The sequence below is a fragment of the Ahaetulla prasina genome, chromosome 1 (assembly GCF_028640845.1).
Source record: "Ahaetulla prasina isolate Xishuangbanna chromosome 1, ASM2864084v1, whole genome shotgun sequence".
Classification (NCBI taxonomy): domain Eukaryota; kingdom Metazoa; phylum Chordata; class Lepidosauria; order Squamata; family Colubridae; genus Ahaetulla; species Ahaetulla prasina.
Window position 1 is genome coordinate 222,934,528 of NC_080539.1, and position 20,552 is coordinate 222,955,079.

Here is a 20,552-nt window from a genome sequence, read left to right on the forward strand (position 1 = left end):
CGCCAAAATTGAACACTTTAACAACAGAATAATCAGAGAAGCCATCGAGATAGAAAAACCCCCACACAGCATGAACAAACGAGATGATACCTCCCGCCTACCAGCCATTTGGAAACCCGCCCTTATTGACAAACGAGTCCCTAACACGAGGAATGACACCAGACCCACACTCACAAGGTCCACACAGGATGTCACCACCACACATCCACCCAGAAAGCAGACCCAAACCCACACTGATCAGGAAGCACGACCAAGGACCAGAAGCCAGACCGCAGCTGCAACATTAGCCATTTCAAACCACTCCAATCCATACATACAGCAGACAGACACCCACTATGAAGATGTAGCACGACCACAAAACACGAAGCCAAACAACAGCAATGCAGCTCACCAGCTCAAATCCCCCTGCAACTCAGACTAATCTGAGCACAACCAAGCCCCCACCTAAACAGGACACACCCCCAGCCAATCAGAGCACCAAAAAAAAACCCCAGCCAATCAGAGCACAGCCAAGCTCCCACCCAATCAGTTCAAACCCCCACTAGCAGTTAAAAAGGAAGAAACAGCTGCAATCACACATTGCTCCCAGAAGCACGAAGCTGAAGCCTGAAGATGATGAATGAGACTTCGTCGAAACGTCACCAAGACATTTCCAATTTTACGTGGGAGAAAACCCGAATAACCAAAGACCTACATACAAACACCCGCGAAAACCTCAGAAAACAAATATATATTTGTGGAGTTTTGAGGGCAGCTGAAAACCCGGTAAAACAGCCAAAAAGGGTTTTCGGCTGCCCTCATAACTCCACAACCAGCAGGAAGCATACTTTTTAACAGGACAAATGCAAAGGAAGGGAATGACTGGTGGGATCCTCTCTTTGACTGCCAGGTTTCAGAAACATCGAAGAGTTGTTACCAGAGATGAATTGGTTATTTTCATAATCAGAGAAGGCAGGTTGTGTGGGTGTGTGGATTTTTCTTCCCTTGAAGTAGACCTAGCAAAATAATTCATGTTAAGCGACCATTAGCGGTCAAAGGAAGTGTCTCAGTGCAGGTTAGCGGCATCAAAGGAACTGCTGGTGCCAAGGTCGGAGCAAGGGAAGGAGGAAGCAGATTCCTTGATCCTACCTGCTGCTGTTCCATTAATCAGGATCCACCTCCACCACAAGCAAAAGCATTTTTTGCTTCTTCTAAAAGTGGAGACGTTTAACCTACATCAAGCTTGGTCCTTTGCGGCAAATAACAGATGTCCCGCTGCTTCCATAAAACTGCCAATTAACGAAGTCAACTCTGTGCCTCCCCTGTCTGCTCATTTTTCCTATATCAGGGGGGGGGAAAAAAACCTCCCACAACCTCAAAAGGAAGCTTTTCCTGGATCTGGCCTAAATCAATGCTACCCGGGGGGAAGCGGGACATAATGGGAGGATTTCCTCAGAAGCCAATGTAAAAGTAAGACACTTTTTTGAAGAATTGCTTCAGCATCATTAGTCGGTTTCCGTTGATAAGACTAGAGGATTCTCTCTTCCAACACAAGCTGGCTTCATGTCTTTGAGTCACTGAAATGTACATCTTTTTTCATCCTACTCCCTTCACATGACTCATGATTCATCCCACTTCTCTCACATCATGCCCCGTAAGGTTCAGTCTTCTCTCTTTCCAATGTCCTTGGGGAACATAGGTTTTCCATCTCAGCGTGACCAGAACTCGTGCCCTACCCACCAAAAGATAGGCCTATCGCCTATCAAATTAGGAATCCAAATCTGTATCAAATTAGGAATCCAAATCTGGACATAATCACTTTCTAGCAAGCTATAGTGTGTAATTAGAGATCCGATTCTGATAATTTTGATCCAGCTAGCTAAATAAAAGAACATCCTGTGACCTATATCCAACATGAATGCCTTTACCCATATCAGTGCTGCCAATCAAATTTCTGATTATATTTTGATCTCCGTTGTATTACAGATACAAGTGCCAGTTTATCTGGCACCCGATTGCACAAGGAAATGATATTCCCAAACTATAAGCCAAGTAGCTTGTTTGTACTAAACTCTTACATTATCTTCATCAGGTCCTAAAGGGGTTTCCAGAATGTTTGCAAGCTGATATCTGTCTCCACCTCAACCAAAGCTTACTTCAAAACTGCAAAGCTTTCCATGGGGCGAGTAAAGGGTGTCTCCGGGCTCTGGCTATGAAGTTTAAGACTACTCATGCACCTCCTGGGGACACACTAGTCCATTGTGGTGATGTTCTGACTGCACTTTATTTCCTTTCCCGAGGCTCCATTGAAATCCTCAAGAATGACATGGTTGTAGCAATTCTCGGTAAGCATTCAGAAACAATTCTGGAAATGTTTAAAGGTTTGATCAGCAATCGTTCCTTTTTTAACAGCAGAATCGGTATTGCATATTAGAACGAATAAAAACAGAATATCCATCAATGTCATACTGAATCCAATATGAACCCCTTTTCTTTTCATAAAATGTAAATTCTGCAAAATTTAGAGAAAAGGAATACGTCATCAAGTGCAGAAAAGCAGGCAGAGCGGAGGGGAGGAGTTAAACATGTCATCAGCTTATAGTCCTTATATTGTCACAAACTATCTAAGTCCAACTTCTCTTGAATTCCATTGTCCCTCATTTGGCACCAGATCAGAGTCAATAGAATTCAAGAGGGGTTGGACTTGGTTTGTGGCAATGTAAGAACTCTAAGCTTATGACACATTTAACTCCCCCAGCTCTGCCTGCTTTTCTCCCACATCAAGCACTTAAAGCAACCCTAGGTGCTGACTCTTAGAAAAGCAACTACTATAATTTGGCAGAACTGAATTAAGCTTAAATTATATTAGGATCAGATGTGCACTACTACTATGCTAGTAGAAAAATACATCTCCACTGTCTAGATATTCTGAATAACAAAATAGAGAAAAGGCATAACAGGGATGAAACTTCAGTGTTCATCCTTTAGGGATTGCCAACAATTATTGCCATAATTTCCCACAAGAACCTGATGAATGCCTGATGGTAGGAACATGTTTCCAGCACACCCCTCGACTTCTTCAGAACTCAACCATCCTTACTTTCAAGGATTTGAATCATCATATGCTCCTCGCAAAGTTTTACAAGGATCTTTTATGAGGATCATAAATAATTGTAGCTTTATCTCTAGAGGTAAAAGCCCAATGAATTCTGTTTAGGCAATAACAACCTTCCGCAGAAAATGGCATCCATTAAGTCAATATGGGAAAGACTATAATGACAGCGGATTGTGTCATTCTGTTTGTTAGTGAGATTTCCAAAGAGGAAGGAAAAAAATTTACAGGAAAAATAAATAATTGGTGGTTAAACCATCATTTTTAGACATTTCTGTCTTCTTTTTTAAGAAGAGAGAGCCAAATGTGAATTCTTGTAATTACCATGCTTTTCTGTGCCATTATTGTTACAGGCAAAAATGATATTTTCGGAGAAATGGTCCATCTTTATGCAAAACCAGGGAAGTCAAATGCAGATGTGAGAGCACTAACCTACTGTGACTTACATAAAATCCAGCGAGAAGACTTGTTAGAGGTTTTGGATATGTATCCTGAATTTTCAGACCTGTTTCTCACCAATTTAGAACTCACTTTCAACTTGAGACATGAAAACGCAAAAGTATGTTAATAACAGTGTTTGGATATCTTTTCATTTCCCAATAAAAATGAGGTTTTTCTTTTTGTTCTGTTCAGTCCTGTCCAATCTCAGAGACTGCCTGGACAAGGTTTTCAGAAGTGGTTTGCCATTCCCTCCTTCCTAGCTGGATGAAATTAAGGCAAAATTAAGGCAAAAACAATTCTACAAATTGTCTAGAACAGGGGTGTCAAACTCAATTTCATTGAGGGTTGCATCAGGGTTGTGTTTGACCTCGGGGGGCCGAGGGCCATGGCCAGGGGTGGCATGGCCAGCTCAACGTCACTCATATTGGGGGCACCTGTGGTGGCCCAGGCACGGCTGGAGGAATCCTCCTGTAGTCCCCTGCCAGCAAAAACCGAGTTTGAGAGGGCTGTGTGCAGCCCTCCCAAGCTCTGTTTTACTGGCAGGGGTACCACAAGCCAGTTCTTTGCTGTTTCCAGGATGGCCCTATGGGCCAGATCTAAGCACCCTGTGGGCCGGATCTGGCCCAGGGCCTTGAGTTTGACACCCCTGGTCTAGAAAGATAGAAAAAGAAAGAAAAATGTGTTCTGTCACCATAATAAAAATTGATGATGAAAGATAAATATTAGCAAAAAAAAACAACACCTAAATTATCTCCTTTTGCATTGCTTGTTTATTTTCATAACTAGAGCATGAAGAACATGGTGCTTGATCACAGATATATTGATCATAGATACATATATAGATCGATACATAGATACATGTAGGAAAAAGCAGTTATACAGTATATTAATATCCAGCAGAGAAAAGCAATTCTATTACATGACATATTTAGAAATTAAGCACATCATAAATGAGATTTTCCATGCCTCAATTTGTTTAAATAATGTATCCACAATCTAAAATTCAATCTCAGTAAAGACAATGGCTTTCTATCTTTCCCTCTCCCTCTCTCTCTCCCTCTCTATTTTATCTATAATGTAATAGCTCTAGATTACTACCTAAATTATCCTAGTAGCCATATTTTTTCTCATTGCTTGTAGTCTCTGCTTCAGTTTGGCATATAGTACATTTCTTCTTCTTTTCCATTTCCATCATCTCAATTTCTAGCCCCAATACAGGTTAAATGTATCCCCAATGCCTATTCATGCAGCATAGTACCTTAGATGTTTCAGGTGATCAAATCTGGATCACAATAAGTAGCAAAATGTTACTCTTGTTAAGCAGTGTTTGGCTGTTTTTCCTTAGACGCCCACAATTTAAACAGCTTCTGCTCACATACAATGTGTGGGGTTTTGTTTTGTTTTTTCTCCGTTGTTCCCTGCCATCTTTACTTTTATCAATCCTTGGAGTCCAGTTGGATACAACTTCCTCTCCTGAATGAGGTTGTTCTTCATTTGAACATCCTGTCACAGCCCCGTTTCCCAACTTTTTCCCTTTGTTACTTGAAAGCAGAAAGAAAAAAAGGAAGACTAATGTTCAGATAAGATTGTTAAGGCCCATTGTTAATCAATTAAGTGGGAATGCAAAAGAAAAGCTGCTTATAGTTCCATCTGTGACCAGCTGCTGAGGAAAACCCCAGTTTAGGCCCTGTATCCAGTTCTTGGCATCACACATTTAAGCAGAATTTAGTGGAATTGGAATAGGACAGGGGTGTCAAATTCACGTCATCACTGGACGTATTGGGACTTTTTCGCCCTTCGCTAAACCAGGTGTGATGCTGGTTTGCATGATGCATCCGGCCCAGAGGCTGGGAGTTTTACAGGCCATGGAATAGGGTACTGAAGGCAATTAGAAGACTAGAAATTATTAAGAGTAATTGAAGGAACTTTAGCTATGAGAAAAGTTAATTGTTTATATTTTTATTATTGATTGTTATTGGCCATGCCCACACAGTCATCTGACCACCAAGCCACGCCCACCAATTAAGCCATGCCCACAGAACCGGTAGGGAAAATTTTTAGATTTCACCCCTGGTATATGGGTGGTCCTTGAGAATCTAAAAGGTATCTTCTAGTTCTACAAATCACAGAAAGATTCTAGGGAGGAAAAAGATGCTTTCCTTTTAGTCTCCAAACAAGGGGAAGAATATAAAGAATTGTAAGGTTCATGTCAATCCAAAAAGGAAGTAGAGTGAATTTACAATATAAATGCAAATGACGTGATGAATGAAGGTCTCATAAAGTAAGAGTTAAATTATATATCTTTTTAAAAACCCATTATTGAGGAGCACTTAACTAGACCTAATAAAATCTGTAGAGTAACAGGGGAACATTAAAATTTTAATGAAGTGTCAGACAAAAAAGTTAGGTTAAACAGAAGTTCAATAACCATTTTGTACATCAGCTTTCTCCAATGTGGGTTCTGTCCATATCTTTTAACAAAAGTTTTTAAAATTCTCAGCATTTCCTAGCTAGGTGGGGAGTTCTGGGAGTTCATCTTAAAAATCCACACATCTTAAAAGTTGTCATGTTTGAGAAATGCTGCTCTAGAGGATATCTACATTAGGAGAAACTGCTATAAATTGTAATCTGTATTTTACTGAGCAGTGGGTTTACTAAATACATGAGGATGATTTATTCTCCAAAGCACCTGAAGGTAGGACAAGAAGCAATGAGTGGAGAGATGAGAGTACCTGATGGTAGGACAAGAGCAATGAGTAAAGAGAGATCCAATCTGGACTAAGGAGAAATTTCCTGTCAAAGAGATTATAAATATTTTAAGTTATATAAGACACTTAATCGATGGAGGTTTTCAAGAAAAGATTGGACAGCCGTTTGTCAAGCATGGTATACGCGCTCCTACCTTGGACAGAGTGTTAGATTGGAAGACCTCCATGGTCCTTTTCTGCCCTACGATTCTATGATTTTGTTGTGACCTACACCCAAGTAGGTATTACCAGACACAATCAGTCCTAAACAAACGTATTTTATTAGAACAGTTGAGAATTACTTCATTCTCAGTTTAGTCCAAATTAATTCCAAAACAAATCCTTCAGAAAAAAGTCCTTTGGCCTTATCACAAACCTTTGTCCTCTTCGGCACCCTGCCAAAGGCTTTTCTTAGCAAAGCCCCACGAACTTCAGAAACAAGAGAGGACAGCTAGAAACAAATGTAGTAACGTTGCTTTCCTACAAAGAGCCCAAGAGCCGTTGCTGCTCTTTTAAACCTTATGGGATGGGCCAATCATCTCCTGGCCTTACTCCCAAGTTATCCTTTTTGCTTTAGCTGCTCTTGCCTTCTGGCAGCTCTTCGCATGCATGCACTAGGAACACTCCTGTTCCTCTGCCTCTCTGCTGTTCGCTTCTGGAACTTCTGGAGTCCATGTATCACTCCCAGATGGCCCTGGCCCCATCTCTGCCTCCGACGCAAAGCCCTCATCTGGGCCTTCCCCAGAGTCCAGGACTGGCCCTGGTCCTCCCCAGCCTCCTCACTGTCCAACTTCACTGCTAGCTCCGCCAGCTGCTGGTGGACCACAACAGATTTATCAAGATAATGACATCTATAGAGCTAGTATAATGTAGTGGTTAGAAAATGGTTAGGATCTTCCTTTGTGCAAAAGGCAGCTGTTGGGCTAGTCATTCTCTCTTAGCCCTAGGAAGGAGGCAAGGGCAAACCACACTAAACTTCTCTAAGAACTTTTGCCTGCATCTTTCCTATATTGAGAAGACAGATGGGATCAGTCTTTCTATCTTCTATTCTCTTTTGTTTTCTTGTTTTGTTTTCTGTTTCTGTTTAGTGAAAAATGACTATGTATATCTCAGAAATTCTTGACAAAGAGCAGAAATAATTATTTGAAGAAATGGCACTTACCGAAATAAAAGTGGCTTTTTCAGCTATGAAAGTCATATCTCTGTCATTGGCTCAATGATAGAAAGAAAAATTAGACAGAGATAAAAGAGCACATAATTTATCTGCTTTATTGTTAAATAGATCAACTTTTATTACTGTTATTGTGTAATTAAACATCATAGCTAATTATAATTTACTACTACATTCCTGTCTGTCTGAAGTAATAAACAACTATAAGAGGTTGTTTTCCATTTTTTCTTCAGTAGCTTATTTTTGAGAACACTCTATTTAAAAAGAATAAACAACTTTAAATAGTAATTCGGAGAACAAGAAGTAAAGGGGACTTTAATTAACATTCTAGTGCTTATATCAACATTCTTTTTTTTAAAGAGACATCTCTTCAATATCACCCACACATCTATAAATTGTGAGTGAGTCTTACTTAGAAAAGGAATTACTACTGTGGGTTTTTTTGCATAGAAATAAAATGCTGGGCATTGGAATGTTCTATTCCTTCTAGGAGAGGTAGGAGAGAAACCATTTCACCAGCCCTCTGAATCAGTGGTGGAATTCTACTGGTTCAGACCGGTTCGGGTGAACTGGTAGCTCCGATGATCAGCTGGGAGCTAACCGATTCGCCCTGACGATCAGATGGGCCCACCTGCCTGCTATTTTCCTACCTTTATCCCCTCAGCTGATTCACGCAGCAGAGCCGATTGTGTGACACCTCCATAGAAACTCAGAAGTGAAGATTTCTTCAAGCTGCGAGCAGCGCAAAGAGCGCAATCACCGAACTGGTTGTTAAACCAGGAGGATCTGACCACTGCTCTGAATCCTCCATACCCCATTCTTTGTGGGGGCTAGGGAAACCTGACCCTCCAACAGTGTAGAACCATACTTGGGGCCAAGAAGAAAGATTACTTTCCTTCCCCACTTTCTAGGATCAATAGCTTTCCATGGTTCAAAAGCTTTCTTTCTATAGAAGGAACCCTTCCATCTATGGATAGTAGAGATCTGAATCCATCTCGAAGTATAACTAATGAAGAGTTGTATAAATAAAGTCTCTAATCTATCATATACTGTATGGACGTCTTCTTTTTCAAGGCTGATCTTGCAATAAGGCGACAGACCACAAATGATTCGGATGGAGACAACGGTAAACTCCGAAGAAGGAAATTGTCTTTTGAAAGTGACATGGACAAAGGTAAGGATGCCTTTATATACTAAATGATGCTTTTTGAAAGGATAATCACATAAACCTATACTAAATTTGTCTTAAGACTCAGAGATCATCGTAATCTGCTCAACATCTTAGTACACAGATAGAACCAATATCTTTTCATCTGGCAAAAATGCCAATTTGACTTACGTTTCTTTTACTGCATTTTCATACACATTTACTTGGGAATAACTCCCATTGGATTCAGTGGTGATTATTGCAATTTCAAGGTTAATGAAATTAAACAATTAGGGATTTATTTTTTCCCTTTCTTGCCTTATAATTCTAATCTGATGTATTTCTGAAAGGTTGATACAATATAAAACATGTTTTCCAAGTTGCCTGTATCCTACAAGAAACCTTTAGCTCAGTATCCTATTGTTGATAAGTACTGTGTTATCTGTTTCATCAAAGGGCCTCTCTAAAGCATGAAGCCAAAAGAAAAGAGGCAACAAAATCTGTCAAGAAAATGCCTTCATAAACTATTTAAACTGCTCTTCCCTCCTCTTCTCTCATTGAGAAATTGTTGACTGAGATTATGTCCTTGGGTAACCTTCAGTAACAAAATAAATATTAAAGCTGAAAAAGAAAAAAGTAACTTTCTGGCCTGTATCCATTATGAATTTTTAATAGATCTTTTTTCAGGATGCCACATAAATTACTGCTATGACTTCACTTCTCCAAGGGCTACATCCCTGCTGATCTACTAAGAACCCGGAAAGTCAGCAAAAATTAACTCTTTGGTTTGACTTCAGATTTTTCCACCTGTAAAAGGAAAGACACGTTTCATTTGTAAAACAATCAAATAAACAACATGAAACCATGAAGACTCTGTTGGAACAAGAACTATATCTCTACTATTTTGGGGAGCAATCCTTCACTTCCTTTTCAGAGAACAAATAAATACCAAAATTGCTCTTGTCTCTGCCTCCAGGAAGTTCAGTCTTGCTATTCTCATGTTGGTTTTTGTCTACTAGGCCAGGGCTCTCCAACCTTGACAATTTTAAGCCTGGAGGACTTCAGTTTGCAGAATTCCCCAGCCAGCTTTGCTTTGAAAAGCCAACTTTGAAGTCTTCCAAACTTAAAGTTGCCAAGGTTGGAGACCCCTGTACTAGGCTGTGTAAAGTTTTACCTTTGCATGATCATATTATAATTCTGTTTATTTTTTCCACTATGGATGGTTTAACTTGTAACTTTCATGCATAAGCCACCAAGAATCTTTTTGATTGCAACATGGAAGTCAATCAATCAAACAGTCAATCAATCGAATCCACAGGAACAAGCAAACAGCATATTAAAACTAAAACATACTTGGTTAAATAAAATGCTTGTCCCTTGGAAGACAGCCCTCTTGACTTAAGAGAAAGCTCTTTGTTCAGGGGCATTCCCTCTTTTAAGTGACCTTTGTAATCCTGAGAGAAATTATTTATTTGCTCAAATCATGTAGCCATCATGTTGTCAGGGTTCCAAGTAACACTCACAATGAAAGAAAACTCGGAGGCTTGAGTTTCCTCAAAGTTACATTTATTAGAGATGTCATATTGGCACATCTGGGACAATCCAAATCTGAAAGCTTCTAGTTTTTCCCCCACCCAAAGGAAAGTTCAAGTCCCTGCCCAATACCCACAAGTTCATCACATTGTCCAATCAAAGCACCGTCCCAACTGGAGATGCTTCCCAGTTCCAGACTTCCAGGTGCAGGGCAAGATGTCCTTGAACCTCTGAGAAAGGAATGTTATTATGACTATATATCACCCATGCTCCATATAATCCCCCCTCCCAATTTGCCACAGTAGTAATTGGTCTGAAGGCCCAATACAAAAGATGGCTTCCAGGTCTGACACATGTAGCCAATGTATGCTGCTGCCTGTATTAGGGTAAAATGATCCTAGATAGCAAACCATCAGATACGGAAATAATAAAATATACAAGATTATAAATGCTCTCATGTTCCACCAACCTTATATCGCTATCCTCCCAGATCACAATGCTAGTGGTACCTCCCATCCTGGCCCAAGGCCTGAGGGAAAAGGCAAGTGTTAACAGCCTTCCAGAGAATAGGGAACATCTGGATCTCAGATATCATGTAATGTTATTCATCCAGTCATGTCATTTTTAACTTTATATTGGAACAGTTCCTTGACCCAAGAGGCTTTTAAATCTTTTTTAAAAATGGCACAAAGGAGACCACAAAAATAGGGAATTACCCAGAAGGAAAGACTTCGCAATTGTGTCAATGAACAACATTTAGATTTAATTATTTAAAACAGATATATGCATTTTTCTTCTATTCCTGTGATACTCTTGTTATGAGGTCATTTTTTTTCTTTTTAAGTATCAGAAGTTGAAGAGGGGTAGTATCTCTTTGAAATCTTAGCTTTTTTTCTCACTGCGGTAGTTTCTATAGCAACTGTTTCTACATTGGCTTCATACAAAACATTGATAATGCATACTTCCTTTTATCCTTTACCTCTAGTACCTTGGCCATTTAATTTTCCAAGGATAAGACAATTAATTCAGCATTGCAGATTTTCTTCATAAGAAATGTTTGTTCAGCATTAAAAGAAGAGTATTAAAAAATCTTAATCAAACGTCTTTCACAAAAGAAATATTATTTCCGATATTAGCAATAGTATAGTTTCTCATATTTCATGTACCTTTCAGCTTGTTCTTAATTAAATTATTCTAACTTTTCATTAAAGGGATTTTATTTGTTTTGGATGTTTTATCCTGTAGAGTATTTCAGATACATCCTTTTAAAAAAAACTTCCTATTTCTTGATATAGAACTTGAAGGACCAGGTTAGGGACTGATCTTCCTAAAGAATATTTATAAGGTTACTAAAAGTCAACACCAGCTTGATTAGTACATAATCAGTCAATCAGTTCCTTTATATATTATTCTACGGGAAGTACTGAGTATTGAAAAACAGAAAGTAAAAGAGGATTTCAAGAAAATAGTGAATTAGAGAAAACGCTATAATATTATTGCCTATAATAATACCTTTCTCTGCTACTTTGGTAGTAGCAATCCCAATTGGTGCTCTTCTTCATAGAATTGTATTAATGGTAGGTTTTTATGATGTGTTTTTTTATACCATCCATAGTCATGTTGTGTAAGATGGACAGCTGAATGAATTAATGAACATATATATATATATTGATGATCTCTAACATAGTCCATATTCAGTCTCCTTTGATTGGGATGAATCAGGATTTATAAGAATCAGGACTTATTAAGATAAACATTAGTCTGCTCTGTCCTAAAATATTTTCTCCTAAACATATTGTAGATCTAGTGCTTAAATGTTGGGTAGATAAGTAGTCAACCAATGGTAGTATTCTAAGTTTACCAGTGACATAGGGCAAAGCTGTAGATAGTCATCTACACGCTTAAACAGCAATGATAAAGTGGAAACATGGCCATTTAAACCTGCCCAAAGGAACCTAATTAAGGTGGGCATTTCAGAGCAGTTAGTGCAATCATTTTCTATCACATACCTGCTGGCCATGATTAAGGAGGCAAAATGTAAGTCAGTTATTGTCTTGATCACAAAATGACTGTGATAATTCTTTTCCAGCAGGGCTGGCCATACTGTTAGGCAGAATGAGGTTGATAGTTCAAGTAGTAAAATTGGGGAATAATGAAAGGTTGGTAATAGTTATTTATTATATGAATTAATAACTATGTTTTTAGTGTCAGGGATGGTAGAGGTCCTTGTAGCAATTACAATTTGAAACAAACTATCCTGGATCATCCAATTGCAATTATTGAACAAAGATTTTCTATTAAACATAGGAACAAGCCTTGTGAGATCACAAATTTAAGCTATAATCATCCAGCTTGAGTTCTTTGCTTCAGTCCTCAGCTGCAAAGAGATTGACAAAATTAGCTACTGATAAGTATATTACAAAATAGACATTTTAGTAAATAAGGGAGAAATGATTTGTTTATGTTTGGGGATAAAAATTATAAATTGGAGAATTTTAAGGCTGACATCCTATTCATATTTGCAGGATTGTCTGTCTCTGTTTAGGAGTTACAATATGTATATAGCATAAAGCTGGTTCAAATCATGCTATTTTAATTAGAGAAAGAGGATATACTATGGATTGGGAATGTTATCCATGTTTGCATTAGATACTCACTCTACATTCTAGTTACCATTATTCTTAGACTCTCACAAGTGTGTTTTTAAAAATCGCTTCACTTTCAAGAGTTGTTTTGAAAATGTATACAATTTTGTATGAGGAGATAAACAAAGATTCTGCACCCGAGGAAGCCAAGAGAAAAAAATTCAGCTCAATACATTAGTGTCCCAATTTCAATCTAGATCCTGCATATTTTTTCTAATTAAAATGGATAAGGTACCAATTACCAAACTGCTATGGACATTCAAAATAAGCCATTCTCAAAAAAAAAAAAAGCCATGTGTTTCTTTCCTAGGAATATTTAAAAATGTTTTTTTTTTTAAAAAATCAGAATGTATTAAGGAATACATTTTTTGCTGGGGAAAAAAGATGGGTAATCCTGTATGCAAACAAATTTTGTTCTCGTTTAATGTATATATTTGTACTCACCATTGGTTGCTGTTCTTTTAAATTCAGCCATGTTCCTTGGGACTAGAGATGAATCGTAGGATCTGCTTGAGGAAATAGATTTAAATCCTACAGGAATGTTCTATAAAAAGATACTGAAGTAACATTGTTCTCTGAACAGAACAAACTTGCTAAATGGTATCATAATGGGCAGTATTCCCCACTTCCCCCAAGGACAAGAATAAATAGCATCAATCTAATAATTTCTTTTCTAACAGATTATGATAAAGAAGATGAGAATTCCATGGACAACAACAAACATTGTCAGGCCATCGAGAAACATTATGTGGAAAAGAGAAGCAGGTCATCGTCTTTTGTGTCATCTACAGATGATGAGCAGAAACCTTTGTTTTCTGAGATCATAGGCTACACAGATGGACTAGGCAAGGCTGCAGTGTTGGATTTTGAGGAAATGGTGAATGCAACAGAAAGAATCCAAAGTGATCGACGAAGCCACTCCTGTAAAGGTAAACCCAACAAAATCTTTTGCCAAAGGTATTCAGATTGAAGAAGTCACAGGACATGGTTAGAGCAGTCAGACTTTTAACCTTCTTTAAACATCTCCTCGAAAATAGCAATAGCAATAGCACTTTGACTTAGCTACCGCTTAACAGTGCTTTACAGCCTTCTCTAAGCAGTTTACAGAGTCAGGATATTGCCCGCCAACAGTTTGGGTCCTCATTTTACCCATCTTGGAAGAATGGAAGGCTGAGTCAATCTTGAGCCTGGTGAGATTTGAACTGCCAAACTACAGTCAGCCAGCAGTCAGCAGAAGTAGCCTGCAGTACTGCACTCTAAACACTGTATCACTGTGGTTCATCTCAAAATAGCCATTGAGATTAAGTTTATTACATTTTAGCAGTTAATTTTTTCAAGCCTTAGCGTGTTTCAACAGATACAGTATTCTCTTCAATAGATAATAGCAGAATGGTCATCCTTAAGCTGACCATAAAACTCCAACAGCAAAGGGTTGGGTTTTTTAATCTCTTTGTTATATACAAAAGATGAGCAGTGTAGTGGTTTAGTGGTGAAAATACTCGCTTCCCAGTCAGAAGGCTGAGAGTTCAATCCTAGTTGATAGTTGATGTTTCTCTCCGAGGGCATAAAGAAAAAATAATCTGCTGTAAACTCTGCATAGGCATAAGGAAGGGCATCCAGCCAGTAAACGCTCAGCTTCATCCAGTTCCCTGACTCTATTCCGAATTAAGAGATTACAGGGTCGTAAAAAGAAGTTATTTATATATATAAAAGATTCAGAAATTGCCCAAAAGCTATAGAGCAGGCAAAAAAAGAGAAGAAAACTATCCTGTCTTAACAAATCTGCCATATAAAAAAAGCTTATGAACCAAGTCATAATATTTAATATTCCGTATCCTTCCAAGGTGGGTAAAATGAGGACCCAGATTGTTGGGGGCAATATGCTGATTCTTTATACCGTTTAGGGCTGTAAACCACTGTGAAGCGGTATATAAGTCTAAGTGCTATTGCTATTCAAAGCCAGCTTTTCTGTCAGAGAATTATAGCTGAACCACATGAGATAAGAGACCACAGGAAACCATCTGTCCATAAAGCGTAATACAGTACAAAGATTGGAACTTCCCATACAATGCAGTTTCTCAAACATTTCTGGTATTACATTGGTGAGTTTTGTTCAAGAAACTAAGATTAGACAAATGAATGATCTGATCGCAGAAGTCTCATGTCTTGGTGCTGAGTCTTCGGTTTCTGAAATTAGCCTGTTCCTATGAAGCCTGAAATCTTGATAGCTCTGACCCAAATTAATGACAGCTGTATTGCTCCACCTGTTGGGAAGGAATCATGCTACCATCCTGTTGTATAAACTAGCCATTATGTTGCTGTTGTTTTAAGAAGTGATAAAGTTGAGTCCTAAGTAGTCATTGGGGGTTTTTTGCCACTCTGAATTAAGCGGGAGATGCTCAAATATTGCAATTTAGGTTTTCAGACACCATTCCAAATTTCAGTATGTAGCAAACATTTACAACGTAAGATCAGCACTGAATAAATTTTGCCTAATTATTAATCAGATATATAAATTTATCTCCTAGCCATCTCACTCACTATGGCATTTTATTGCCAGAACTTTAAGACTGTTGATTAGGAATAACTGAAATGCATGAAGATATGCAAAACATCAAGAGTTTTGTCACTGCAATATTCCTATGCATCACAATTAATGTGTGTTTTGTTGATTTCTCTCCCTGTATGAATATTTCTAAATAAAGAACTTCAGCTTTTAATCCCATATCACTTCATCAAATATCAGGTTACATCAGACCTGGACATTTTATGCCCCCCGGGTCACATCTGGATCTTTGGCTATCTCTGTCCAGCCTGCATGGATTGGTTATATTTTGAAGGCGACTGCTTTTTTTTTTTTAAATTTTTGTGTGTGCGTGCCTGCGTACCTTCACCTATTGGTTGGGCCCTTCACAGCAGTCTCAGTTTCTCATGTGGTTCCTTGGGAAAATTAATTGCCCACCCCTGAGCTACAGAGAGAGAAAGAGAGAGAATAATGTCATTCATCTACCCATAAATTCCCGGTGACTCAGACCTTTGTAAATACTGCTAATATATATTTGCAATTTGGAAGCTCACCTTTTTCCCTTTTGGTTGCTAGAAATATATCTCGCAGCTATGGCAACATTTTCCAAGGCAACCTAGCAAAACAATCTTCTCTGGGCTATATTTAGCTATTTTCAGGCATGTTTTCACTGGTCATACACAAATCCAAATAAAATGTCCTCCTTCTTCGTTTGGGACCCTTAAGAACTCATTGTCTTTTCTCATTCTTTTTTTGTGTCTGACTGCTTTTAATAATGTTCCATCTAATCAGCAGCATTCTCATTTGTTCTTGTTAACTGAACTAATTAACAAAATGTGGATGTTTTCTAAACAGGGTATACAGTGTGTAACAATATTTACACATGCTGGTAGATATGATACCGATAGGGTCATCAGTTTTAGTGATTGTGGGAGGGGGAGAAGCCTAATGATGTGATACCTCATTATTAATATCCAGTGTAAGGAGTGATATTGGCATTACAGTAGATATCTTCTCCTCACGATGGAAAACCGTCTGCATTAATGTGAACTTGCCTGAACTCTCTGAACAGTTTACGAGGCCTTTGCAAAAAAGCCTGCCAGAAAAATGAATCAGACTGGTGAGCTTCTGCCATGGTGCTACCTGTTGTGGTCCGTCAGCAGCCTACGGTGCTGGCAACGGAGTCGGACAGTGATGAGCTGAGGTGAAGCCAGGGCCATCGGGAAGTGAGGTGCGGACTCCAGAGCCTCCAGAGACTGATAATAGTGAGGCAGAGGAACAGGAGGAGCCTGTTCCTAATGCACGCATGAGAAGAGCTGCCAAAAGACTAGAATAGAATAGAATAGAATTTTTTATTGGCCAAGTGTGATTGGACACACAAGGAATTTGTCTTGGTGCATATGCTCTCAGTGTACATAAAAGAAAAGATACGTTCATCAAGGTACAACATTTACAACACAAATGATGGTCAATATATCAATATAAATCATAAGGATTGCCAGCAACAAAGTTACAAAGGCAAGAGCAGCTCAAGCAGAGAGAACAACTCGGGAGTAGGGCCAAGAGATGATTGGCCCCTCCCATAAGGCTTAATAACAGACCAGCTTGCCGGAAAACAACGTTGTAGCTGCGTCCTCTGCTCCGTGTTTTGGTAACTTCTGGACATTTATCAGAAAGGGCCTTTGGCAGTTTGCTTAATTGGACTCAGGTTTGTGATAGCTGAAGAATTTGTGTTTGAGAGGCCTTTGTTTTATTTTGAGTTGAACGACACTGGGAATGAGGTAATTCCCAGCTGTTCGAATAAAGTTTATTTTATCACGAACTGAGTTTGCTGCTACCTACTTGAGTCTGGGTCACAACATCAGCTCTGTTATTATAGAAGTGCCTGATTTTGATATGTGTACCTAAGACTTATAAAAAGGTCTGAAAGTCCTGGTTGTTTACAGTTACTTTACTTGTTTTGGAACAGTCCATGAAGCTTACTAGTTTTTCGATGACATGACTTCTACTTCTTGACCATAGATGGCAGCAAAGAGAATTTTTGTATATCTTTTGCTGCTATCTAGGAGTTATTCAGATATTTGCAGATCAGATAGGATCAGCTGTTGCTGATGTTTGATCTTGTTGAACATTTTTATTTCGGTCTTGTTTTTCATTTGTTTTCTGACGGTATTTTTAAGGTGTGAAGAGAACATAAGGAAGAGGCTGTGCACCTTGAGAACTCACATGCAAATATTTATATAAAGAAACCGGTTTTTAAAAGTATAAATAAAATGTTTTGACTGAATAAAAGCAAACACAACCCTAGGAAATTACAGTCTATGGAAAGGAGTATGGTTGGGTTTTGTTTGGGGAATTTTAAAGTTTCCTTCCTTGTATTTCTGCTTTTCTTTCCTGGAAATGAAAATAATGCAAAGGAATTGATTCAGAGCAAAAAGACAAATAGAGGAAAAGCTATTATTTTCCATCTGTTTTCTGAGGCTGAAAATTGCATTGTTGGGCAACTGCTTTTAATCGATCAATAACCTAGGAAGACAGATCAGTGAGTATCTGACTATTTTTTTCCAGATTTCCCCCAATCAACACACAGTGTGCCCTGCTTCCTGTTATGTCCATAGGTGCTTCTTCTGTAGTACTGTCACCCTACAAGGTAGATCAGTCTAAGAAACAAATACCACATAGGCAGTGGTGGGATTCAAGTCATTTAACAACCGGTTCTCTGCCCTAATGATTTCTTCCAACAACTAGTTCGCCAAACTGCTCAGAAAGTTAACAACCGGTTCTCCCGAAGTGGTGCGAACTGGCTGAATCCCACCACTGCACATAGGTCAGGACTACTTTTACTGTAATAAAATTTGGCAGGTCTGAATATGCTTCCCCCTCCCTCACTTTATCTTCATATGAACTAAGAAGGGGTTCATATGAAACGTCTGAGAAGTTTTCCCAAATTTAGTTTCTTGGAACCAGCTCAATTCCTGTTTGTCTAATTATTGTCTTGGTAGCAATGATTGTCCTTCATGGCCATTCCTTTTTCCCTTGACTTGCAATGTATTCAGAAGTACCAATAACAGCATTGGCGATCTCAGGCTGGTTCAAGATTATATGGGTTTGTCCTAAGCCTCTGTGGCTCTTCAGGTGCTCTAGGCTCCGATGCTTTTATCATCAGCTGCTTTTTGCAAGGCCCTCTGTATCTCAACACTGTAGGAGAATGATCTGGTCCAGACTTCCACCTCAATTAGCCACTAATAACTGGATATTTAATCCGAAACCAGTTATTCTGGCTGTCACTGTCTGTCATCCTTAATCAGCCCCAGCACCTCTATCAATAAACTTGCTCAGATTCATTGAGAATGTCTGATGCCCAGAGATCATGAAAAAAAAATTCTCCTGTAACTATAGTTCTTTTTTTAATCAATTTTTATTGATTTCCACACACACACACATACACATCGTTTATGAACAGAATATTGACCATATCATATCTTATACACCTTAACTTAACATATCCAAATATATTTTACCCAGTTACAATTTCTGCCAAAACATTCTTTTACCATATTTTAATCACAATCTTAATGCTTCTATGCTCATTTATATAAACCACATCTTCTTTTGCCCTCAAGTTCAAATTTCTTCATTTTAACTAACATATATTCTTTTGTATTGTTTTTTAGCTAATTCGATTTTTATCCTGAGGTACTCAAACATGTTTGGAGTTCTTTCTTCCATTTCATCTTTTCCATTTTACAGCAATCTTTCTTCCCTTTCTTATCCTCTCCCTTCCTTCTTTTAACCTTCCTACTTTCTTCTCTCCTCTCCTACTCTTATTTCCCTCCCTTTCTTATCCTCTCCTTCCTTCTTTTAACCTTCCTACTTTCTTCTCTCCTCTCCTACTCTTATTTCCCCTCCCTTTCTTCCTCTCCTCTTCCTTTCTTCTTTCTCTCTCTCTCTCTCCTTCTCCCTTTCTTACCTCTCTCCTCCTCCTTATCTCTCTCGGTTGCTGTATTCATTTTGATTTTTTCCGCTATGGTGTCCAGACAACCCTGGTTTTCCCATTTATTAAGTCTATTTCTCAGAATTCCCCTCATATATTTTAATTATTAAGATTTTCATCTTGTTCTATCTTTGCTTTACCACCCTTTAGTAATTACAACCTTCCATCTCCTATTTTCAATGTAACTATAGTTCTTTGTGTGGTAGTCTGTGCATTCACACAATCCATCCACCTTCTTCATGTCAAATGCCTACCATGGCAAGGAATCTGAGATGCTGTGAGAATCTCAACCATTCAGAGGGAACAAGGCAGGAAATAAACCCAGGAGCATCTGGATAAGGGATTGCACTTTCCTTTTCAAAACTTGCTTTAGCTCTACAAAATTCTAAGAGTGGCTTCTGCACAGAGGCCTTATGTGTGAGTGTGCTGGTGGCAGATGAAAGACTACAGTAACAAATAAGCAACCTCTTCATAATGCATGGATTAGAAATATAAGAAACAGACATAAAATAGGCTATCTGCATTAGGCTAACCTTCGCTCTCATTCCCTGTTTTGACTGGCAGATATCAGGGACAGGAGAACCTGGGAGGAAGATCAGAGCAGAAGTCACCAAGAGTCATCCTGCCCATCCGCAATACCTCATGTCACCTGGGGAATCTCTGAAACAGAAAGTGAAATCAACTATGGGGAAGTGGAACAGAGGTTAGATCTACTTCAAGAGCAACTCAGCAGGTAACTCAAGAGCATGAAGAAAAAAAGCAAAGCTGGATTTTCAACAGCTTTGATATTGACAGCAGTGTTGACGTTTCTCTTTTTTCAAACTAGATCCATGCCACTGAATAATATAACACTATTATATAGAGTCAAAATGGGCCTGAGGATGAAAATAGGAAACATCCTCTTGTGACTGCCAGTAGTAAATGTAGTTTTTGTGCATACGTCACATTTGAACTGGCGACTTCATTCTTTATAGTGTGGTCTATTAGCTCCGTATCAGCACATAGTTTAACCTGGCCTGTCATGTGTAGAGTTTTCCCAGCAATCAATCTACTGTTCTCACTGATAAACACAGATACACACACACACACACACTTACCTATTTTTGCTCGTTAAGCATCTTCCCAAACCCTGATGTGTTTGGTTGGTATTACCTTCCTGAACTTTTTTGTAACTCTTGATTTGTTTCCAGATCTATCAGTGAGGAGCAAAACTTGTGCCCTAGTTAAATTTTTCTCAGTTGAAGTCCCACTTTACCCAC

General features: G+C 38.7%; 1 protein-coding gene across 1 annotated transcript in view; it reads left to right on the forward strand.

Moving 5' to 3' along the window:
* The window catches only part of KCNH7 (potassium voltage-gated channel subfamily H member 7), a 408,359-nt gene that overhangs the window by 360,851 nt on the left and 26,956 nt on the right, over window positions 1-20,552 (forward strand). Inside the window, exons 10-14 of the mRNA XM_058191645.1 lie at window positions 2,072-2,324; window positions 3,445-3,650; window positions 8,525-8,624; window positions 13,456-13,704; window positions 19,858-20,026. Of these exons, the coding sequence (XP_058047628.1) occupies window positions 2,072-2,324; window positions 3,445-3,650; window positions 8,525-8,624; window positions 13,456-13,704; window positions 19,858-20,026 (977 nt within the window). The remainder of the gene's footprint in view (window positions 1-2,071; window positions 2,325-3,444; window positions 3,651-8,524; window positions 8,625-13,455; window positions 13,705-19,857; window positions 20,027-20,552) is intronic.